This window comes from Thunnus maccoyii, chromosome 14 (assembly GCF_910596095.1).
Source record: "Thunnus maccoyii chromosome 14, fThuMac1.1, whole genome shotgun sequence".
NCBI lineage: Eukaryota > Metazoa > Chordata > Actinopteri > Scombriformes > Scombridae > Thunnus > Thunnus maccoyii.
The window spans coordinates 16,068,335-16,090,291 of record NC_056546.1 but is presented as its reverse complement, the minus strand read 5'-3'; the positions used below and the strand labels follow the sequence as shown (position 1 = coordinate 16,090,291).

Sequence of the window (21,957 nt, the reverse complement as noted above, 5' to 3'; positions counted from 1 at the left end):
ATTTTGAGTTTCCAGTAAACCACGTTTACCTACAGATCTATCTTAGCCCATTACTCCATACGCCATGTGTCTGAAATGTAACTGTAAAATAAGGAGGTCTGGTTTACAGTTGACTCCACTGGTCTGAACATCTTATTCTGGACAGGCCCACCATTAAAGCTATGTGATATAGACTCAGAAATCCTAGATAAGCAGTTTCTATTACCAATGCGGCTCCAATAATGTTCAAGTTATTTTTGGGGTGCCCTGGTTCAACTGGAGACACAAGGAGCATCTTCTGTCCATATGGTGTAACTGGATTACATTAAAATTGGACATCAAACTACGTCTGTTGTTTAGAGAAAGAAGTCAGATCTTAATGTTCTTCAAAACATTAAGATCGCGACATATCCTGTAAAACAGCCCTTGAACACACTTGTTCTCCATTCATAACATTTAATGGCAGTTCATTTCTGACAGGCATATTAGTATCACAGTTGGCTGCTACCTGTTTGAACTGCATTTGTTTGCTTCATGTGATGGAAATTTTTAATCTTATGCAATACTGTTATATGATTCACATGTTTATACTGTATATGTGCAATCTAAGTAACTTAATCTGGTAACTTTCTTCAAACCTTGTGTGAGGAAGTGCAGAAATGTTATCAAAGTGAAACTGTGCGATCCGACCTTCAACATTTAGTTATGTTGTGCATTCCCAATCCTCCCGGCAGATTGATCAGGAGACAGAACTCCTCCAAGAAGAGACTGTGATAAGGGATGCACCAAGGACCAACTGTTGTACAATATATTTACTGCCAAGGTTGTTTATTCTAAGAGTCACAGCGTGTTTTATAACATTCTGTGGCAACGACTATAAAATCTGAGTGTTTGACATCGCTCTTTGTCTCACTTTCTAACTCAAGAACGTGATTCCCACATGCATATGGGTCAATGACAGATGACAAAGAATGCATTTCCTTTTAAAATAATTTAATCAATTCTTGACATGTATCACTTTATATATTATTTGAATATACTGAACATGTATTAAATCTAAATAGGTCTTATAGAATAAAGTGATACATGTCTTCTGAGAAAACTATTAAAAATCATATTTTAATGTTACCTTGTGAGGCAGCTGGATATGCGAGATCACATCTGGTGCATCAGGTTAATTTTAATCATAATAAATACTATATAAAATACTATGGCATCATTTTATATTTGAAACCTTTCAAATAAACCAAATTTTACAAATACCAGTAGTTTTAAAGATGTTGAGATAATTGAAAAACTTTTGTCCAGCAATTTGTATGTTCTCAAATGTCAGGGCGGCACAACCGTAAACATGGGACTTTTAATATGAAGTGAAGAGGTAATAGCAGTAAACAGGATATTTCAACATCAAGAGGATGCCAAGTGACCTTTATGGCTGAGCGAGGTTTGAGGTTTGAGGTTTGAGGTTTGAAATTAGTCAGAAAATTCAGGCGGCGCAACTGCGAGGAATGTCACTATATTAAATAAATAATGTTATTTAAAGCTCTAAGATTATCTATTACATTTCTAAAATGTTTATTAGTGTTAAGTTAAAGATGTTATACACTTTCAAACCTTTTTCATGGTTATGATTTTTAATAATTTTAGATGCCACTATCAAGTAAAGAAAAATCAGAGAGAGCATTAAAAATGATCTGGCTGCATATCTTGCAAAAAGAAAAGAGAGGTAATACATCTTGATAAACTATCATGCGAGTCTGGATAACAATTTAGTATACAGTTATAAATTTTATACAGTAAGTGGGCCTTTCAGATTTTAAAATGGGAAAATGCCAGTTTATTAGTTCTCATGTTTTATAGTTATCAGAGGAGGAAGAAAGAGGGAAAAATTGTGAAACCCTCCATCAGCCAGCTGCCCAGAACAGAAAAGGAAAAAGTGAGGCAACAGTGGAAACAAGACCAGAGAAAAAACAAGGAAAGGAAAAGGGCCATGGAGTAAATCTTGAGTTTCACACCTGAGTCAATGGATACAACTCCTAAAGAACTCCCAGCAGAGCTGCAGCCTAACCCTCCCGACACCGATAGAGAGAATACTGTCAGTGAAGATGTACAGCAACCCAGAGCATCATCAGTACCACAGAGAGTAGCAAGCAGTAACATGAAATAGCAAAGAGCGAAAGCAAAGCTGCGCAGTAAAATGCACAAAATTAAAAGAGAAATGGAAGCTGCCAAAAGAGAATCTGGAAAATTACAAAAGCGCATAGAAAGATTAAGGGAAAAAGTCTGAGAAGCAAAAGGCAAAATCTACAACTGATTCAAGATTCAAGATTTAGTTTAGTGTCATTTTCTTGAGGACTTGCATAAACAAAACAAAAAAACGAAGAACTGTTCCTCCCAGCCCACAGCAGTGCAACAACAACAGAAAGGATGAAGATATATATCTAAAAATTCCCTTAAAAAGTGATAAAAACATAAATCCCAACAGAAAAAACAAAAAAAGAATGAACAGTTAGCAGCACAGTGCATGTTTCAGTTCGATGTTGACAGCTGGTGCATGTCAACAAGTGACCAGCACTGATAGGGGGTTATATAACGCATTTTGTTTTCCAGAGAATTGACATCAGTCAGCATGATTGTTGGAACTACCAGTTTGTTTGGGTTAGCAGTTAGTCTAGCTTTTACTCCTCGGCACTTGTCCCGCTTCTTCTTCCTGCCGCACCACTATCGATGTTTCCTTTCCGACACATGTCCAGGCAAGGCCATGGTCTCCTTTGGGCCCACTGGGTGTAGCAGACCGAGCTCACTCACCTGATGTAGTTCTTCTCAGCCAATATTTCTCGTAGCAAAAGTCTTTGTTCTGAATGTCCAAAACAACAGAACAGATCAAGGATTGCAAAGAACTTGGCCTTCCAGAGAAAAGAGAGAGTTGTTGACTTCCTCTGTCGAGACGAAAACAGTTGCTTTGTGCCAGGGAGAAAAACAAAAAACAAACAACAGAGGCGTGTGACTGAACTCCATCTGCAGTATTACTCTGAAATGCAAAAGTCCCACAGGCTGTCTTGCTGACAATTTGATCAATATTGTCCTTTCTTTGTAACACAGCCAAAAGTGTCAGACAGGAACACTTATGCATGCTTTGACCATGAGAATGTCAAACTCTTGACTGAAAAACTGCAGCAGAAAGGTCTTCTGAAAACTGCTAGCATGTCTCAAATGTGTAAAATGCTGGTACAATGAGGTACAAATTGTAACACCTCAGGCAGAAGAGACTATGACCTGGCATCAATGGATGAGAAAACCTGTGTCAGAGGGGCATAAGACCTCCATGGATTTTGTCAAAGAAGCACAAACTGGAACCTTTGCTGACCTTCGGAGAATTTCTGCAAATTTAATAGTGAGATGCAATCTTTTCATTTTGGAGGGAGGCCACAGTCCACACATGTGTGACTCATACAGCAGCTGGCTCACAGTCCTGTGCCACCATCTCTGCATCCCCTTGGCGTGATGAGAGCTGTGTGGGCTCACTTGGAGCCAGTGCTAATGGACATAATGGAGAATTGCAATCTGTCTCCCACAACTTTACATGTGATGAGTGATGGTCCAGTCACTCATAACCATAATAAATAATAATTTCTATTTGCTCAGCACCCTCCCCTTCCTCTCAGGCTAACAGCAGGTGACCTGGAACTTCTCTGAGAAGTCCCACGGAAATGGCGCCCGCGATGGAGTTAGTGGTGCAGTCAAGCGCACCGCTGACTCTGCTTTCGAAAAGGGGTGCCAACGTCCAAACCACAGAAGATTTTTACAGCTTCCTAACAGAGAGAATATCTGACATCAAGTTCTTAAGGGTGAGTGAGGAGGACATCAGAAGATTTGATGAAGCGGCCCTCGAGGACACTTTGGCGATGCACCAGGTCATCCTTACTGAACCGGGATAAATCATGCACAGGGAGATCTCCTGCTTCTGCAGCAGACCACATATCTGCCAATGCCACAATACCACAATGGTAGGCTTGCAAACAGCCAGTACCCAAGATGACAATGATCTGAATGGGAAGTTCATCTTAGTGAAATATGAAGGTTGGCTATTCATGGGACAGATTCTTCAGGTAATTGGTGATGAGACTGATGTGGGCTGCATGCAGCAGTTGGGAAGAAAAAATAAGTTTATTTGGGCCTGCTGACATCTTTTTTTTTTACTACACAACTGATGTGCTCAGAATGATCTCAGAGCCAGAGACTCTTAAATCACGGCACACACAGTCAACTCATGCAGACTGAGACTGCTTTAGTACTCATGTGGGATGTTATGCTAATGGGATATTAGCCTTCTACCAGTGTTGAACTAACATTTCAAAATGTTTTGAAATACTCTGTCAAACATGACGACATTGTTGTGAAATCACAATCCATTTTTATTTAGTATGTAGTTATTATATAATGTTACATTACAGTTTCTATGCATTTAATGTTTTAAAATCATGACTTTGTTGTTCAATCACAATCCATTACAGTGTATCTAATCAATCTATTGCACTGCAGCTTACTCCATTTGTGATCTATCCTGTTTTTGATCTATTTCCTACTTTTACTTCAACAAATACTGTTGACTAAAACACTTTTTTGTATTTGAAATAAAACTGCAAGTATTCAGCATATTTCCCATCATTACTAATATTGTCAGGTGGCGCAACTGATAATCGTCAGGTGGTGTGACCTGGTAAAATATTCATTTAAACCAATAAATAGTAGGTTGAAGTGAACCAATGGTTGATAACTATGATCTGAATAGGTATTGTATCGAAAGCATTTATTTGTATATTTGTATAATTATTTTTCTGTCTTTAAATGTAAAATCGGATGCTAAAGATACTAAATACCTGGCCACTAGAATGCAAAAACAAAACACAACCACAAAATATAATGTGTTAGGTACTGTAGACACTCTAAGGGATAGTTGCCAAAGATTTCAATAAACAATAGGGAAATATATATATATTTCACAAATATTTGGTTGTGCCAACGTTTTTTGGGCAGTGAAGTAAAAAATGCAGTCCAAAAATTGAATTTAAACTCTTTACAATGTTTTTTAACAAATAAGACCTGTTTAAACACATTGTTCCAGACTCAAAAATACATCCATTCTGACTGATTTGTCATGAAGTTGGAATAAAACTCTGACGGAGAACTCGCTCTTTTTGAAATCCATTTTTATTACATAAATTCTATGACACTTAATCTGCCTGCATTATTACATAAATAGTAGCTGTAAATTTATTGGCAGCAGGAGAATGAAATAACTACAGTAGATTTAGATTTTTGTGGCATTTACGCCTGGTGGTTCAATCTTTAGGTCAGTCTTTCTTCTATATCCTATTAACCAGAACATACCATTATGTTAATACTTGTTGTAAAGCAAGTTGTTATAGCTCCACAAAAGTAGGTTAAGTTGACGAGGCATTTAGCTATACAACAGACTATTGTAAATAATCAGTGCTTATCTTCTTAGCCTATTGATGTATGTCTTACTTTGTAGATCGTGCCTGCTACAGTTGGCTCAGGGGTTCACTCCTGTCTGGGATAACATGGACTCAATGAACTGATTGCTTCATAAATATTCTTCTTGGTTTTTTTTTCCCCAGTTCCCACCTTTTTGCCAGTGTACACACACAATCTTCAAGGACAATGCATGTATTCTTTCTCTGCATACCTCCTGTGGGAGAGAATGCAGCCGAGTGTTTGGGTAGAAATGTATCCCTTTGTGGGGACAGCAGGGTTTCTTTAACTGCGAGGTGTGGTGTGGCCGATGTGACTTTTGTGGGAAAACTTGTGTATGTGTACGCGTGCTAGTGTTAGTGTTCAACTGTGTCTATGTGTGATCATCAAGGCAAGTCTGTGCATGTGACAGCAGAGTTGTACATATATTACATTCAGTCCACGTTTTTGCAACGTGACTTTCATGGGAGAGTAAAATTAGTGTGTATGCAGAATGTGTTTGAACCGGCACTCTGCTTCCTCCCCTGGGTTTCCTGAGCTCAGATTAAAGGAGTAAGATCCAGAGAGGGAGGCTGTGTGTGTGGAAGCTGGGACAGTGTTAAGGACACTGGCATGGTGTGTTTATGTAAACTTATTCCTATTGTTGAGCTGTCAGACAACAGCTTGTCCTGACCTTCTGAGGACAAGTGGGGGTCAGTTATGCTGCCTTTTCGTCAGACACTCAAACCTTATGTTGTAGGAATTTGTAACCCCTCAGCAATGACATGTATCCTCAGTGAAAAACTCCAGAAACAGTCCACACAAATGTGCCTTTTAGAGAACACAAAGCTAAACATGGAAGAAACGTGTTTATGGAGAGTAATGAGGAAAATGTTCCTCATCTTTAACCTTCAGAGTAACTGCTAAATGCCACCAAGTTCAAACATGCTCATCTGTAATGATGAGAAACTCATTGTGTTGAAATGGGAAAGATCCACTGCCAGGCAGTCTGCAGCAGAGAGACCGAGATGCCATATTTTAATGCAATACAGTGTGTTCCCCATTTTAGAAAGGAGAAGGAAAAAAACAAAGATTGTTTCCGAGCCTGGAGACACTGCGGTTTGTTTTTCCATGATTGTAACTGAAATCACTTTGCCAAGATCATTTTAGTGCCGAGGCAACTGAGGGCAGCTCACACAAACGTGTTACACAAATGAGCACACACACACACACACACACACACACACACACACACACACACACACACGATAAGAACAAAAACAGTATTGAAAAAAACATTTTTATATCATTATGTAATAATATCTATTACATAATTATGTTTATCTATATACTAATACAGCATGTCAAATATGAGATGTTCAGGTTTTAAATTGTCAGTAAATGCTAAATTGCTGCGATTTAATTACATCCTGAAGTTATGTAAAAAAAAACAAAAAAAACCCCACACACATTGTTAATATCTTTACTCAAGAAAAAGTCTCGTGATCACAGTTAATCCTGTTCTGTTACGACTTCATAAGACTTCATATAGTTTAGTTTACTATATACTAATAATATAAAATATACACAGTGGGGTTTACGACTGACTGCACTGTTTTGGCAGTTACTAGAAGAAAGTCATCTGGTTAAACCTGTACTAACAGGAAGTTACTATAAACATCACTTTCCGACATTTTATGTTTAACTGTGTGACTCACATCAACTCAGTATGTACTCTGGCATATCTGAGTATAATATTCAAATTTTTCCAGTGTGAATACATACTTAAAACAATAATGTACTCTCATGCATACCAAATGAACTAAAAACAACAAATCAAATCACTTTCTTTATTAATTTTACCCTTATATAGTATGTTTGTCAGCAATAGTTACACTTTTACAGTACATGGTAGACATGATGCAGACTATTGGCTGTTGGTTCCAGTAAACTCTGTCAGAACTGCTTGTTGGATGGTCGAACAGCTCAGGAAACCTTTCCAATGTTGGGAGGGTGTCTGTGTCCAACATTTTCTGTAAATTTTCGAAACAGGCAGTCCCTCATTTTCTCCCACTTCATGCAGTAATTGGCCAAGTGTGTGCAGGAGAAAAAGAGAAAAAGAGCTTCTCTCTCAAGCTCTGAAATGTGTCCTGTTACACCCATAATTAAACAATTCAAACAATTATTGCGTCTCGTCTCTGTCTTTGATGTTCTTCAATGGTTTCGATTTCAGATATGTTTGGACAGCAAGTTGAACAAACTAGTTCTTTTCTAGCATAACCCGTCCTTAATGCTGGTGTTGCAGTGAATTTCCTGTCTTGTTGAAATGGGAGCTACAACACCAAATAAATTAAATTATATTTATGACTATATTTTATCCCTTGTCTTGAGCAAAATCACTCAGCAACATAACTAATGACACCAGATCATCAGACAGCTATGTTGTTCTTGTCCGAATCAGCAACATTGTCAGTAAAACAGGCTGCAAACTTCTGCACAAAATGTTCTTATGAATACAATAATCGTCAATGGTTCGTACTGAGATTGTGGTGACAAGACTTTAAATTGTCAGTTTATGCACTTAACGTTTTTTGATGTTTTTCTCTCTTCACTGAAACCATGTTTTTTTTCCATTTTTATGCTCTTTTGGCAGCGTGCATCCTCTTAAAGCACATCTCAGACACAGAGATGGTGACAGAGTTAAGACAACAGTTCAGTGTCCGAGACAATATATGCGCTTCAGGTCAAGACATGAGGGGCTTCTCGTCCCCTCTCATTCCCGCTTCTTTCCGCTCGCCCTCTCTGCCCCACTTTCACCAAGCCCAGTCAACCTTTGTCAAGCACCAGCCGTGAGGAGCTAACAAAGAAAAACCAAGTGGGGGTCAGCTCCTCAGTGCACCAACAATACCCCCAGTCACAGCCCATTAGCCCATCAGCCGTCATCTGTCCCATATACTGTACTCCATCTCCCCTCACCTTTTAATCTTATGCAAAACTGAGACCAACCCCCACCCACGTATCGTTCCAACTTTTCCCGCCATTTCCTGCTTCTCATATTCCCGCTAGCAAGGCGGAGAGGTCCGACTTCCTGTACTTCTCAATCAGCTCCCAAGGAATTCTTGTATTTCTTGGCTAAATGAGGTGTGCGAGTGTTTACATTAAATTGAAGCCAGGCGCTCTGAAATAACCAGAGTGTGTTACAGCATTTCCCGCTTCGACTAGTGCAGTGATTCTGATTCGCTATTTCTCTGAACCACAAATAACTTCTAGTCTGCCTTTGTTTGTGTCTCACTCTCTCCCACAGTTATGGTGATTGTGCTGCTCCGCTATGCCCACGTCATTGAGAAGCACCAAAACTGTGTTCTCAACACTGCAAGTCTTTCCACAGGCTGGATCTGTGCTGCTGGACTCATCATGGTGGGCAACTTCCAGGTACGTGAGCCAAATGCTCAAAGGCTTAAGTTTCCTCGCCCATTAAAACAAACAAAATGATGAAGAAGATAAACAAAATTTATAGTAAATGAGAAAAAGATCAAACGTAGTGCAGAACAGCAGAGAAGGGGAAATAAAAACAAGTCAAGCTATCTCATGTGCGTGCACATGTGAGAGTGAGAGACCTTCCTTCACTGTGACAGTAAACCATCAACTGGAAATATAAACAGAACTAAAACAAACTGTCAAACAGAACCGCATTTCACCACAATGATGTTAACATGTGTGTCCATGACTCTGCTTCCTTTTGCTTTTGCTCTAATCTTCCTCTATTAAGATTTGTTAACGTCTGTCCTGTCTTCACGGTTCTGCACGGCTCTGTCTGGTATCCCCACGTTAAAACAAGAGAAGAAACCCAACCTGAATTCCTTCTCTGTAGATATTTGTTCTTTGAGAAAGAATTTCTTCAAGTTTAAATATTTGGAGCTCTGGCTCGATGCCTTGACTGTGTGTGTGTGTGTGTGTCTTTTTTGAAGAAAGAGAGAGAGACAGCAGTTAGGGATAGTTTTAATGAGATATCCTTGGTATTTGTGTAGAAAAGAGGAGTTGGGGAGGAGGACGTCAGAGATAAAATAGAAACAGTCAGATTTCTGATGAAAGGCTGAATAAATACATCTGGGAAAATTGTTACCATACTGATTTTGTCCTTTAATTTTTAAAAGAGTGTTGATGGGAAATAATGGGCAAGAGACAAGGAGAGAGAGGACATGTGACTTTCATTGTGCACACATTGGTAGGGATGGGTATCATTAAGATTTTATTGATACCAATACTCTTATTGATACTACTCTCAGTAATTTGGTGCAAAAAATAAACAACATGACATGAAAAGGATAGGAAAGGATTTTATTATTTCTTTTTTGCAGAAATAACAAGTTAAATTGTTTCCTGAGGTTCCTGTATATATATAATGAGGGAGGAGCAATTACTATAAATGTCTGGTATTGATGTGCCTTAATGCTGCTTCACTACTAGAAGCTGAACTTAACAATATTACAAATTATCAAAGAATTATAGTCCTTCAGCTTCCTAGAAGTTAACAGAAATAGATAACAAAGAAAATAACTTAAAAACATTACAAAGAGTAAAGATATGTAAACAGAACAATGTAGAACATAATTCTGGCATCTCTCCTGTATTATTTGGCCCAACCTTAAAAAATACATCAACAGTTTTTGTTTAAGAAAATGAGCATGTTGACTTTCTCAGGGAGAATCAGAGATCTGTTATTTTTATAACGATAACAAGTGTGACTTTGACTTGACGAGGTCGAGACAGTCACATTTTTTGTTTGGCAAATCTCATCAGCGTCGGAGTCGCGAGGCTGCACTGAGGATGTAGCTGCAGCGGCTGCGTTGCTGAAGCAGTCAAACACGCTGCTCTGCTTCAGATTTATGGAATGTTTTATTTGTGTTTCATGAGGTTGCTGGTGTTATCCCCTTTACACTCAACTACTTCTTTTTTCATAAAGTGAGCCCACACTTTTGAATGTTTTGCCCTGTCAGCCATGACCGGAGAGCACAGAATGTAAAAACGAAGTTCACTGGCAGCTTCATCATCATTAGGGGATGGTTAGGAATTTGAAAATGCCAGCTATATTAGAATGAATTAACGTTACATAAATACTGATAGCAGCACTGTTTGTGCAGGAGCTTATCAGTATTTTGGTACTGACCAGTCAGGAACTTAGTACTGGTTCTCGATAACAGTCCCTACACATTTGCCTGCTTGATCAACAAAATGCTCCTTCAATTTTTGATGCTAATTCTGGAAACTGCAGTGTTAAAAGTTTCTTTTTTGAATGAAACCATGTTTCATTATAAAGTACGACAATTTTTCCCTGAGTGTGTCATTTCTAATTGTTTTATCATCCTCAGCATGTTTTCATTATAAAACTGTCTATAGCTTGTGACAATCATGTAAGAAGCCGATAGTTTTAAAACTTTAAAGCTCTCAGTACCTTTGGATACAGTTCTCTGGTCATTGAATATATACTGTATATATTATATTAGGTTATTTATGAGGTGAGAACACAAGAAAAGTTAATCTAGTGACAGTATATGATTTAATTTCCCACGTTGTGTGTTGTTGAAACATGAGTGGAATGAAGATGGCCGAGTAGTCAGCAGTGCATAATTAATTCTGCTGGGGTATCTAACTTGATTAAATATTTTTGTTGGATGACAACTCAGTAAAAATTATGGCCAAAATTCACCGCGTGATGGTGAGGAAGAAGAATCGTGTGTTGAACAGATGTGCGGTGGTATTTTGTCTGAGAATGTACAAAGATGGTCCTCACCTTCTTCCCGCTTTTCCTTCGGGGCCTCAGCTCTGCAGAGCAGGGAGGGATTTTTACGGGAAGAGCCAGGAGGAAGTGAGTCATCAAGTCTGGCCATGCATGGAGAGGAGCTGGGCAGACAGGGCGTGTGTAGCAGAGGCCCCATCTATAACCAATCACAGGCCTCATCCCAGCCACTGGCTCACAGACTCCCATCTCATACAGTTTGGGGACATTCCACTCAGATGAAAGTAGAGATGTCACTGATAGTGAATAAACTGACAACCACATGACAGAATAGAAATTATGCTGTAAAATGAAGCACAGACCCTAATTCATAAGCTCAAAAAATATGGACACAGCATCCACAGACAAACACCACAAGCAAGTTAGAATCGGAAGAGAAAACAGCGGACAGCCAAAATCTGAAAAACTAGACAGATCAAAGAGTGAAAACACCAAAAACAACTCATGGTAACACACTCTGCGGTGGCAACTGCTTCAGTTTGTAGCTGTGTGTTACATAAGGCTTTGGCAGCACAGCTGTGGTGTCGCCACTGGGGCCTTTCCTGTCAGGCGAACTGATGATTTGGGCAGAGAGGGACATAAATAGATGATGGAGGAGCACATCACTGCCACACAGAGGTCCATGAGTGTGAGCATGATGTGGTTGAAAGCTGCCTTCAGTTGGGGGAGAGAAAGAAGGAAACAGATGGCGGACTGCTAAACCTGCCCACTTATTTACAGTCCTAGTACACCTGCAGCAGGTCCATGTTGCCATCCAGCTGTAAGACGGTTGGTGCTCCAGAGCAAGTACTGTCTGTTTCAAACACTCTCAATATCTGAGTGTTTTTGCTACCTTAGTGTTGCTATGAGTTTAACGTACATTATTTTACTTAAGTTAAAATGAGATATAGATCAAATAGTTAGGTGTCAGATTCTGATGTTGTTTTTTTCTTGATTCCTTTATCATATTTTCTATCTTTATTTCCTTCTCTCTAGCTTTCTCTTGCTCATTTTTACTAGACAGCAGTGTTTATTTGTATGTTGGTTGGAGGATAGATAAAGGAAGTAAAGATAGAAATTGCGCCTGAACCAAAACAAAAATTATTGATGAACAACTACCCGCAAACAAACTGCATCTTGGAAAGTGCAACCCCCCTATCCTTAACTGGTTTTCCATTGTTCACACGGTTCTGGTATCAATGTGTGAAACCATTACAGATAAAATAATCTTAAAACGGATGTTTGGCCTTAGAGAAGAAGAGATGAAAGTAAGAAAAGATGACATTGAATACTGTACAATAAAATATTCTGAGAAACGCATTTTAAAGCCATTACTTTAAAATGCAACCCAACCTTGTATTTTAAATGAAGACAGGCATGATGGATCTGTAGATTTTTATTCTTTTTTTTGATTCCTGAGCTAAAAAACAAGTTTTTAATGTATGTTCTTGACAAGTTTTTAGTCCTTGCAAGCAAGTAAGTAAGTAAGTAATAAATCTATTGAAAACATTACATGCAGGATTTCGCTTGCCAAGCTAAGGATCTGTTTTGCAACTTTCCGTTAAGATTTTGGCAGTCGTTGCAGCACGTGTGGTGCGAACGGTTGGAAGTTTCGATTCATCTCGTTTGTTTCTATTTCCAGAAAGTTAAACCTGAACCTGACAGAAAGCTGGATGTCTCTTGTTCCCACATGTCCATCCTCAAACGTGTTATCTCCGTGCACAATCATAATATTATCTATCCCTGCAATACGTAATCATTCAAAAGCGTTTCACTGTTTTCCAATGTAGGACAGTAAAATTATGTATTTTCAGCTGCACTGCATTTCACATCCCCTCACTGCACACATTTAATTTTATAACGGACTCTGCTGAGTTCAGCATTGCTCTGTGTGAACACCATTACTATTCATTTATGCGGGGGAACTGCTTGTCACTGTCAGCCTCCAGGAACTTATTTATCAGGCCGATCTTGCTTAGTCATCAAGGCTCACTTTACGTCAGCACAGATACTGCAGAGGATCATCTCTGAGACCTTTAGGAACGACAGTGAGGGTCAGAGAAATGTGGTTTCTGATGACCACATGTAGTCACAATAAGAGCTGTTATTTGCTTCTGCTGCCACATTTTAGTCCACTTCACTGTTTCACTTTTTCTATCCTTCTCCTTTACGCTTGTCTCTAACCCACCGTGTTGTGAGTGTACATGGAGCTGGCATACTGTAAAAACTGTGAACACATACTGTACATTAAGTGAAACAGCTTACTGATGGCTTAATGCATCATTAAGCCATCAAGTAATGACTGCAATTAGTGATAGAATCTGGGACACCAGGCAGCAAGCACGCACATACATACACGTAGCCTAAACATTCACACACAAGCAGTACAGATGGTTGTGGAGTGTATGGAGTAAAGGCTGCAACTAACAATTATATTCGTTATTAATTAAAACTTTATGTCCATTACTTAATTGTTTGGGCTATACAGTAGTAAAAATGCCCATCACAATTTCACAAGATCGATTATTTTGCCTGAACAAGAATTAAAAACTCAAAGATATTTAGTTTATTTATATATCAGACAAAGAAAAACAGCAGTTTCCTCACAACTGAGAAGCTGGAACTAGGTAATGTTTGGCGTTTTTGCTTTGAAAAATTACTTAAAGGTCCGGTGTGTAGAATTTAGTGGCATCTAGCGGTGAGGTTGCAGATTGCAACCAACTGATTAACCCTCCCCTCATCCTCCCTGTCAAACGTGTAGAAGATCCTACAGTGGCTGCAAAACTCAAGAAAAACAAGTGCAGTGCAACATGGCGGCCTCCGTGGAAGAGTACCTGCTCCCTATGTAGATATAAAGGGCTCATTCTAAGCTAATGAAAAAACAATGATTTTTATGTTCAGGTGATCATACACTAATTAAAACATACTTATGAATATTATATTCCATTTCTGCCAAGTCCGCTCTGCTAGATGCCACTAAATTCTACACACTGGACCTTTAAAGACCCCAAAAGACATGTTTTATGATATATAGAAATACTGATAATTTGTGTCTTAATATGTTTATTCTATGAAAAAATATTCAGCCACCTTTTTTCATTTCAAAAGTTGCACAACCCAAGATGTCTCCTACCTCACTGAAAACTCCATTTTCCGTGTATGTGCACTGGAGGCTTCAAATTTCCATATTACACTTGTGTAAGTCGCCTATTGAACCATGCTTGGCTCCGAACTAGTTGTGATGTCACAAACCGTGCTGGTAGATAGAGAAACTTTTCTTCTTCATCAGATGAATGTGAAAACACAATCCGAACATACGTCATTCTGCACAGTGAAGGTCAAGCATCCAAGTGAAGTACCTATAAGAAAAACACATTTTTAAGTGGAAGGGGACTTTAAATGATGACTCGATTATCGAAATAGTTTCAGTTTGTATAGGTTGCGGATTGACTTATCGATAAATTGACTAAACGTTTCAGCTGTAGCAGATACAACATCAGTTAATACAAGAAGGTGTGAGGAGAGCGGAGCATATGGTTGTTGTTTGTGTGTGTGTGTTTTTCCATTACTAAGTATAGTGAGTAACAGATTGGCAGTAGTACAACACTCAGCCCCCCACGGTGCCAGTTTCACAGTTACAGTAGATGGAGAGTAGAAAAAAACAGGATTTCGTAATAGCCACTTTACTATGGATTGTACCAGACTAGAAATAGATTTTCCACTGTGAAAAAAAAGACTGCTTGTTGAACAAAAGACTACTGGAAAAATGTGTAAGGCCTAGCTGGGATTTCTCTTCCAACTTTACCTCCAGTTCTGGAGATGTCACAGGCTGATCTAAAAAAAAAAAAAAAATACTCATATGACTGCGTGTGCTTTCATATTGAAATGTGTCTAAATCTTACTTCAAGGATTAGCCTACTGCACAAGAATGTTCAGTATGTTCTAGCTGGGTCAATGGACAAATGGCTTAGAAGCCAAACCAAAACTAAATAACTTCTAGGCAGTTGCTCTAATGATCCCGCAGAATTAGGCAGAGCAGAGGGACACTGTTATCACAAACACAAGGCTTTAACCATTAAAATCTGCCAAGAAAAGCAGTTTTTTGTCATCTATCTAAATGAGACTAGTCCATGGAGATGTGTTTCTAGCTTTGGGTAATGCGCCATTGAATCTCTTATCTGTTGTGATCAGTACATCAGAGCTGTGTGTGTGTGTGTGTGTGTATCCTGCAGTGGGAGCCGTGGTCACATGCTCTCAGCAGCTCTTTTGTGTATTGTTTCTTATTGTGCTTGTGACCGGCAGGGAAAAGGAGGCGCTCTGTTGTGTTGCTGCTCTGTCATTTCCTACATATCACCCTCTAATTCTCTCTCTGGCTACTTAAGAAGATGCTTCAAACAAAGTATTACAGAACAATGAATAATCTGACCCAGCAGCTTGATGCAAAAGCTTTCTGATGTTGCCTCACTGTTCCCACGTGGTGTTGTCTTTTTCAATAAGTGTTTCTGTCAGCTGTCAAACTGCTGAACCTCTCTCTCTTTCTCACCCTCTCCTCCCGTCTCCTTTCTTCATATGACAGGTGGATAATGCCAAAGTTCTCCACTATGTCGGAGCAGGCATTGCCTTCCCCACCAGTATGCTGTTTGTGTGCCTGCAGTCGGCTCTGACTTACCGGTTGGCCAAGACCCAGGGGGAATACAACGTGGCCCACCTCCGGCTCTGCATGACCCTGCTGGCCTTCGTAGCCTTGGTGCTCAGTATCCTCTTCAGCCACTAACAGATGGCAGCCTCTGAGGCTGTCAAGTGCTTCGGAGTAGTGTGCAGCGCTGCCAGCCTGATTATCATAGCAACTGTTTCCCTCCTGTATCCAAAAGTAGGAGGGGATGTTTCATGCTGCAGGCTCTTCTTCGTCTAGCTACACATGAGAAAAGATATGATAAAATGTCTTAAAACAAGTTATTTTAGACATGTATACAGTACATCTTTTATATCTGTCAGGCTTTCTACAACACAAAGCTCCATCTAAAGCAAATTTAAAGGGGACATATTATGCTTTTTGTGATTTTCTGTTATTTTTATACTGTTATGATGTTGGATGTCTTTGTTAAACATAGTCGAGGTATGTCAGGGCTTCAGCCTGCTCTGAACAAACATGTACGGGTGTATTTAAGAAGTTTCCTTTTTGAGTAAAGAACGAGAAAAAGAAATTAAATCCTACTAATGTTTGTTTACGTAGTTTCTAGGAGCTAACCATAGTGGGCTCATCGGGAGGTCAGCCTTAAAGAGACAGGAGCTATGATGGCCTGTTTCAGTCAGAGGTTGAACTGAGGGGCTGCATAAAGGGCCAGTGTAAGATAAATAAGGAGTTTTTTGAACTGTAAATCATGCAAAGATATACCAGTAGAGCCACAGAATATAAATACAGACCTGGAATGAGCATGTTTGAGGCATGAGGTTGTCATCGTTATTGTCCTTAACCTCGTTTTCAGGTGGTGTGTTTTTCTGTCAGGAGAGCTTCGTCCTGCAACATGCGTCAGCCATCTTCGAATGGGTGTTCTGCGTCATCATCATGCTGTTCTACGGGACATTTGCCTTCGAGTTTGCCGGCATGTCAGGAGACACCATGGTGGTGCTGGCCAGAGGAGGATCACTGGGACCTGCTGGGAGAGAACACAAGGTGGACGCACTGGGAGGTCCCAGTCCACACTCACAGCCACATCCACACCAACCTGAAAACCTGTCCATATTGTAGCCTGCTGGCACATCTAGAGGCCACACAGTTGGCTCGTATAATCCTCTCAAACTCTGGTTATCGAATGAGTTTAATTATTCATTTCCAGCCACACTTGTCTGAAGCTTTGAAATGAACCAGGCCAGTGCAGCAGCTGTTCAAGGCAGAGTGGATGCTACTATTTCGACCCCAGGGGGTGTAGATCTTCTGCCACAGCGGAGAGCTCAGCTTGTATTGTACTTACATCAAAGCTTTGCGTCTCTAAAGAACTTTGTTTGCATTTTGCACATTGCACAAGTGTGAAACCAAATTTTCTACCCACTCAGTCCTGCCTACACTGACTAGCTGAGGAGTGTTTTGTCAATCAGATCAAGAAAATGTACCGATCCCCTTATCAGCTGAGATCCTGTAACCTGTCTCAGTGAGTGGCCTTGGAGCATTTCTTCTTCAGGTGACGCTTTCATTGTATGAGTGAGCTTGTGGTAAAGGAGTGAAGGCTGCTGGACAGCCAAGCTGACAGTATTAGAGACAAAGAAAAACAGAGAGAGAAGATGTATGAGTGTTACAGTGGGAGCAAGGTCAGACCTGAGGCTTGTTTAACCACAAGAGAATAGACAAATGCAAGTCTGTTACATAGGAGAGTATAAAAATGTTTTAGACTATCCCAGAGATGGAACAGGGCAGCGGCTACACTTTGCAATGATTTAAACCTGCATCAAGCAATATTTTTGATATAAACAAAGCAAATAACTACTCTTCAGAGATTTTAGCAGCTTTTAGCTGATTGGTTTAGTCATTTAGTTTGCAAATAGCTTCTAGCAAACTCATTGCTCAAGCTGACTGTATGCTACCGTCCAGCCAAAGTTACAGAGTGGACCGTAAAGAAAGTCGACCATCTAGCCAGCTGAAGACCCAAATATTTTTCTCAGGAGTTGGTAGACCAAACCCAAGCTAAAAAGAAAGTGAATCTTAAGATGATAATGATGTTTAAGTAAGCAGACAAAGCAACTTGTGTTTTCCGTCACTGTTTTGTGGTCAAAAATCCCTTAATGCAGCTTTAAAATATGCACCATCAACAACTTTATGTTTGAACAGCTCGTTTCCTTCCACATATGCAAGCAAACACTATTTTTAAAGTATCCATTCATGTACCTGTGGGACCCACACAGAGTACATAATTTCATGTCTGGATGCTTCACTTAATGTGCCGTATCATTATTAAAACATAAAGTAGACACTATGCCTAATGCATTGAAAACCTTATGCTGATAGTCTGAAAAAAACATCTCCTAAATACACTATATACTACACTATATCGACCTTAAACCTCAAACTGTTTTTTTTTTCATCTTCCTCTCTGCCAAAGAATATGAAAGAGAGATGACACAGTGTCCAGAGGCCAAATGCGTACCAGCTAATTCAAGCCAGAGCACTGAGCTTATTGAGTTTAGTGACGAGGCATCACGTGTTTTCAGGTCCTATGGACGGAGCTCTGCATCTCATTATACCCCAGCAAGGAGTCTCTTATTGCTTCATCTACTATCTTTTTCTCTGAATCTCACAACTTTCCATAGTTAGAGTTTTTCAGCATGTCTTACTGTTTAAGCAGGACAAAGGGAAAAGGAAGCATGTGCAATGCAAGCAATAACTGAGATGCACTGTCTTTCCTCCATGTTACTGTAAAGTATGTGCCAAATATCAGATTGCCTGCGGCATTGGTGCTAAAACACAAATGGCCTTATCGTGCCCTGCCCTTATCCTGTGAGTGCAAAGAAAACCAGAGTAGATATTTACATATAGATTCAAAATTAAAAATATACTCCTTGTTAATACCTACACTGCCAGTCAAAGGTTTTAGAACAAGTCCATTTTTCCAACTTTTATTAAAATTTACATCATTTAATGTCTCAATGTACACAGAAATTAAAGAGACATTAAAAAAAAAATATTTTTTAACTCATCAAAGTATCCACCTTTAGCAGATATAACAGCCGAACACATTTATTAAATATAAATATTGCTTGGAAAGTTGGGGAAGCTCTAAAACTTTTGACCGGTCGTGTACACCGACTTGATATTTTGATATGTGAGGATTGATTGTCAGTATGGTGTAGCCGGTTTAGCCTCATGGTTGGGTATTTATTTTTCTTTCAGTGTCCCTCTTTTCAAATGTTGATTGTATTCATTTACTTTCTCTGACGTTCTGTGCTGTGTTGTAATACGGAGTTGTGCCAGAATCACTGTTTATATTTTTAGGAGATCTGTAACCTCTCAGTGTAATATTAACATACTCTGAGCTCTCTGGTCTAAAAAACCAGAGCAAGCGGAGGGTTTACAACTGAAAATATCACTTCCTCATACCGCAACTGGCCACATGTTGAGCAGAGGTTTTTTTGTAAGTGCCAGTATTTTGGGTGGTTTAGTTGCTCAACAGGCCTTTTTTTTTTCAAACACAGTTTTTACAATCTGTTGCAGAAGGACTGAAATGTAGTTTTTCACTCTCAGACTGAATGTATAATTACACTCAACAAGACTGAACTGGAAAAGCTTGTGCATGCTGCTCTGTGGAATGAGCTGGAGGCTTGAACCAGCCACACCACTGATCGCTTACTTCTCTCTACTGGTCAAACTGCTTACTGCATATGAATTTTTTTTGCTGGAATCTAATGTTATAATTCAGTATAGCAGGTCAGCTCTTGTTCTCAACTTATAAAAAAAAATGTTATATCTGCTGCCAAGTAGTCAGCTACAGGTTTTAGGCTCAATTTGTTTTTGTTTTATTTTCAAATTTAGATGGATGCCCTCTACTAAGAAGGTGGAGCTACTGTAGTGACCAGTAAAGAAGATCAGTTGAACTCCAGCCTTTGCTTCATGTAAAACTTAACCTCTTGGACTGTTCACTATTTTTACAGTATGCATTGTTCTAACAAATCACAGTTCAGATACGTTCTGAGATGCATTTTTAAATGTTAAACCAAATTTTGGTGCTGCTCATGTTGAGACACAATTTTGCCATTACACATTTACTAAAAGTGTTTAATTTCACATAATGGATTATGCAGGTTAGGAATCTATGCGTAACATCGCAGATTCCTGTCGTGCCATCAGAACACTACAAAAAAAATGATTTTAAGTATTTGTGTTTCTTTTGAGAAACTTGCCTTCAAACCTGCCTGCCTAGCCTCCTCCTCAATTTATTTCTACTTTCTGTCCTTTTTTTTTTTTTTCTCGTTTACTGATCTGTCTGTGATCTTTGCACTCAGGAAAATGTTACAACACCAGCTGCATTGTTTAATTCAAAGCAGAATGAACTGTTTGCTTTTGCCCTCTGTCATCTTTGTTTCGATGGAATTCGTTTCTTGTTGAGGATTCGTCGTGTATATTTGTTTTTGTGTAGTATAGATGCAACTGCTTTTTTTTTTTTTTACAGTTGTAGGATGTGTTGATGGTTAGTCATATTATAATAGATTATTTTTGTTAATCAAGACTATGTAAAGCTTAAAAATAAACATTCCTGTATAGTTAGCTTGTGAGAATGCTTCTGCTCCTCACACACACACACGTGGTTAAATATCTGCAAAGCAAAACAAGCTTCCTCAATCAGTCAGTAGATAATTGGTGAGAGCATTCTGACAAACTAACTAGCGCCTGTAAACCTCACAGAAATTTGTTGCGTGTACTCTCAGTTGAAATGCAAAATGCTCCCCATGTGCCTTATGTATTATTTTGATAATGAAAACCAAAGAGGTTTAGGTTGTAAATTCTATTTTGATGAAAAGTCATATGATTGTATATATATGCCTTAATGTTCAACAAATAAAAAATGTTAAAAAAGCAAACGTTTTGAACTTGCTGTGAAAAGAGCCAGACAACAATTTATATGTTTAATTTTCTTTATTTGTTTAATTATTTACATTGTCGTGTTTCTCTGCCAACAAAAGTTGACAGCAGAGGACACAAATCAGCACATGTAAAAGAGGAATATCTCTCTTAAAAACAAAACAAAACAATGTTGGTTGTAGATGAAAGCACAGAAAGTTACACTCATCACTAAGGTAAACCTGTGTTGTTGTTAACACTTCTTCAAGACCATCAGAAGTGAAGAATTAAATACTTTCTATGTGATTAAGAAATGGCAAAAGCTAAATTAATTCAACCAAATGCCCTGTAAGATATATTTTCAGAAACGCTCCCTTTTTTTATAAACTTAAATCAATTGTGAAGGATCTCTGTTTATGATAAAGCGCTTCAGTGTGACTTGACATCAGTCCAAGATGTTTTTCGAGCAATTTTAACACTGCACACTGAGTAAGAAATTAGCAAAGTATCTCTGATATAGAAGGAGCAAAATGTTTATAATGAGAGGAAATCTTCTGTCAAATATGAACTTTTGGCCAACTTTCTCTCAGATCAGCACAGGCGTTAAAACATTGTAAAAATGCAGCAAATGTAAGAGATCAGTGGTCCACGAAATGCTCAGTCTCAACAGCGTGCAGCGTTGATAACCCACTGCTGAGAGCATGTAATCACAAGAGACTGATTCACAATTAAGTCAGTTCAGAGTCACATTTACAGACTCGGCCACAACAGCAGGTAAAAAAAAAAAGACATATAAAGATACGAATCAGCCACCAGGTGAGCTGTGTGTACGGCGAAAAAACCCAAACTTGATACTAAAAAAGCAGGGCTTGAGAAAAAGACAGACAGTGATGAAGAGCAGTTTGAAAACATAAGACTGCATGGCTATTTTACATTTGATTAGTTGTAACATATGGAGATTAAGACCACTCCCCACTTTTTTTAATGACCTGTCTTCTTGCTCAGGGGTGATTGTAACAGTGCAAACAGCATCCTGCAGCACTCGTTACTAAATAAGACTTAGAAAAGATGTTTCACAGTCATGACACAAAGATTAAATTCTACAGCCAAGCTTTTGGTTGAGCGATAATTACACTTTTGACATTCATATGGTGAAAATATCTGCTGTTGTCAATAGCAC

The 21,957-nt window shown here is 39.0% G+C and overlaps 1 protein-coding gene across 4 annotated transcripts in view; it reads left to right on the top strand.

The window, feature by feature from the left end:
• Positions 1–20,797, top strand: part of zgc:154058 (Transmembrane protein 150A-like) — a 31,567-nt gene extending 10,770 nt beyond the window's left edge. For 3 of the 4 annotated variants that reach the window (XM_042433921.1, XM_042433920.1, XM_042433924.1), the window contains exons 6-8: positions 8,759–8,886; positions 15,807–15,984; positions 16,717–20,797. In XM_042433921.1, coding sequence (XP_042289855.1) covers positions 8,759–8,886; positions 15,807–15,984; positions 16,717–16,979 — 569 coding nt within the window. In that variant the 3' untranslated portion in view covers positions 16,980–20,797. The remainder of the gene's footprint in view (positions 1–8,758; positions 8,887–15,806; positions 15,985–16,716) is intronic. The other variant, XM_042433923.1, reaches the window with a different exon arrangement.
• The last annotated feature ends 1,160 nt before the right edge of the window (positions 20,798–21,957 follow it).